Here is a 1,677-nt window from a genome sequence, read left to right as displayed (position 1 = left end):
TCTACCAACTGAGCTATCCGGGCGCCCTCTCATTCTTGATATTCTGCACCTAAAGAGTTTGGGAAAAACTTGTATTCATTTTCTTGCCAAGCGTTAGATGTGAAGCTTGATCGCACTCTCTATGTGAACAGTAAATACTGCGTGTAGCTGGAGCGAGCAGCAAGTTTTTAAGTTTTTAACTTATTTAAGCATAGAGAGTAAAAACAGTTTACCGGGTTACGTGCAAGATTATTTCTTGTCCGGGAACAGTAGTAGGCCAATTTCATTACCTTTGGACAGAGGCATGCTAGCTATTCCCCCATGTTTTCAGTCTCTATGCTAAGCTTTCCACCCAGGTGTAGACACAGGCTGCTGACTCCAGCTACACATTACCATACAGAGTGGAGATCTTGGCAAGAAAGGTAATAAACATGATAATAATAATAATAATATTTTTCCAAAAACACTTTACTATTCTATTAACCTTTTTCGGTTTTATATCTAATACAGCATAATGTATTTTCAACTGATGATTCTATTATTAGTTTTTCTTTAATGGTTTTTCCCGGTTTTGCAGTACTTTGTGTAGCATGCCCAATGCAACGGTACTAAATAAATCAATACGTATCAACCAGTGGCAATCTTACCGGCTGGTCACCCCGATTGATCCCCACGAGGAACAGGGACTCGGCGATGAACAGGCTGATGCAGAGGTTCTTATGGATGGTGTTCCGATCACTCTGGAGGCCGCGGAAGAAGCAGAAGGTGAAGAGGCTGATGAGCAGGCAGACCAGCGACAGGAGGATGCCAACCCAAGTGATGACATCAAGGAGCATGTTATGAACAGGGTCTGTGTTCTGTAAGATGATGACAGACAGTGGTCAGCAACCTCCAACCCATTGTTGGTTGACATCATGTGAGAAAGAACTTAGAAAAATATTTGTTCTTATTATTGTACCCAGAACCCCATTTTGGTATTTGACAAGGCTGCAAGGAAAAGATAATGTGTGTATGTCATGTTGGGATTCATTTGTAAAAACAAAACAATAAAACACCAATGAAAACCAGTGACCATTAAATCAACATTCTGTTCCTTTCTGACAGCTTTTATTTTTATTACTAATATGTTTTTGAGGAAAACGCTTTTATTCAACCGTCCAATGAACCAGTACAGAGCAAGCCACAGGTGGCAGATATGAATCATAAATTAGTCAATGTCAGTGTGAATCAATCTAAAATGCTTCCCTACTGTTTCATTTTTCCCAGGCAACAAAGTGGAACAAAGTGAGCAATCCAGAGGGTGGCAGGTGTCTAAGACCAACACAACAGGAATACAATCACACCACATTTCTAATGTGGTGTGATTGTATTCAACATGGACAATAACCTCCACTGTTGCTTTTCAATAATTTTCTCTTTTCAAATAGTAACTTGCCACCACAACCAGTTTTGGGCACTAAAAAGCCTTTTGCTGAGGATAAATTTGTGGCTGAACAGGAGAGATAAGGATCAACAGTGATTCCAGAGCGGCCATGAAAGAGAATTTACATCATTCCATTAAAGCCAAGTGCACACAGGGATACTTGGACAGAAGTGGGGAAAGGCCAGACACCCTTAAAAGGGGCGCTGTGCAGTTTGGGCCATTTCTTTGTTGTTTTCTTGTTTTTTTGCTTGCAGGTTTCTCTATAGAACCCCCCC

The 1,677-nt window shown here is 40.7% G+C and overlaps 1 protein-coding gene across 1 annotated transcript in view; it reads right to left on the bottom strand.

Annotated features, from left to right (window-relative positions):
- The window catches only part of LOC116707102 (adhesion G protein-coupled receptor L3), a gene marked incomplete in the record, with an annotated part of 258,534 nt that overhangs the window by 28,819 nt on the left and 228,038 nt on the right, over positions 1-1,677 (bottom strand). Inside the window, 1 exon segment of the mRNA XM_032544265.1 lies at positions 627-836. Coding sequence (XP_032400156.1) covers positions 627-836 — 210 coding nt within the window.

Source organism: Etheostoma spectabile, chromosome 19 (assembly GCF_008692095.1).
Source record: "Etheostoma spectabile isolate EspeVRDwgs_2016 chromosome 19, UIUC_Espe_1.0, whole genome shotgun sequence".
Taxonomy (NCBI): Eukaryota; Metazoa; Chordata; class Actinopteri; order Perciformes; family Percidae; genus Etheostoma; species Etheostoma spectabile.
This window is presented reverse-complemented; position numbering and strand designations above follow the sequence as displayed.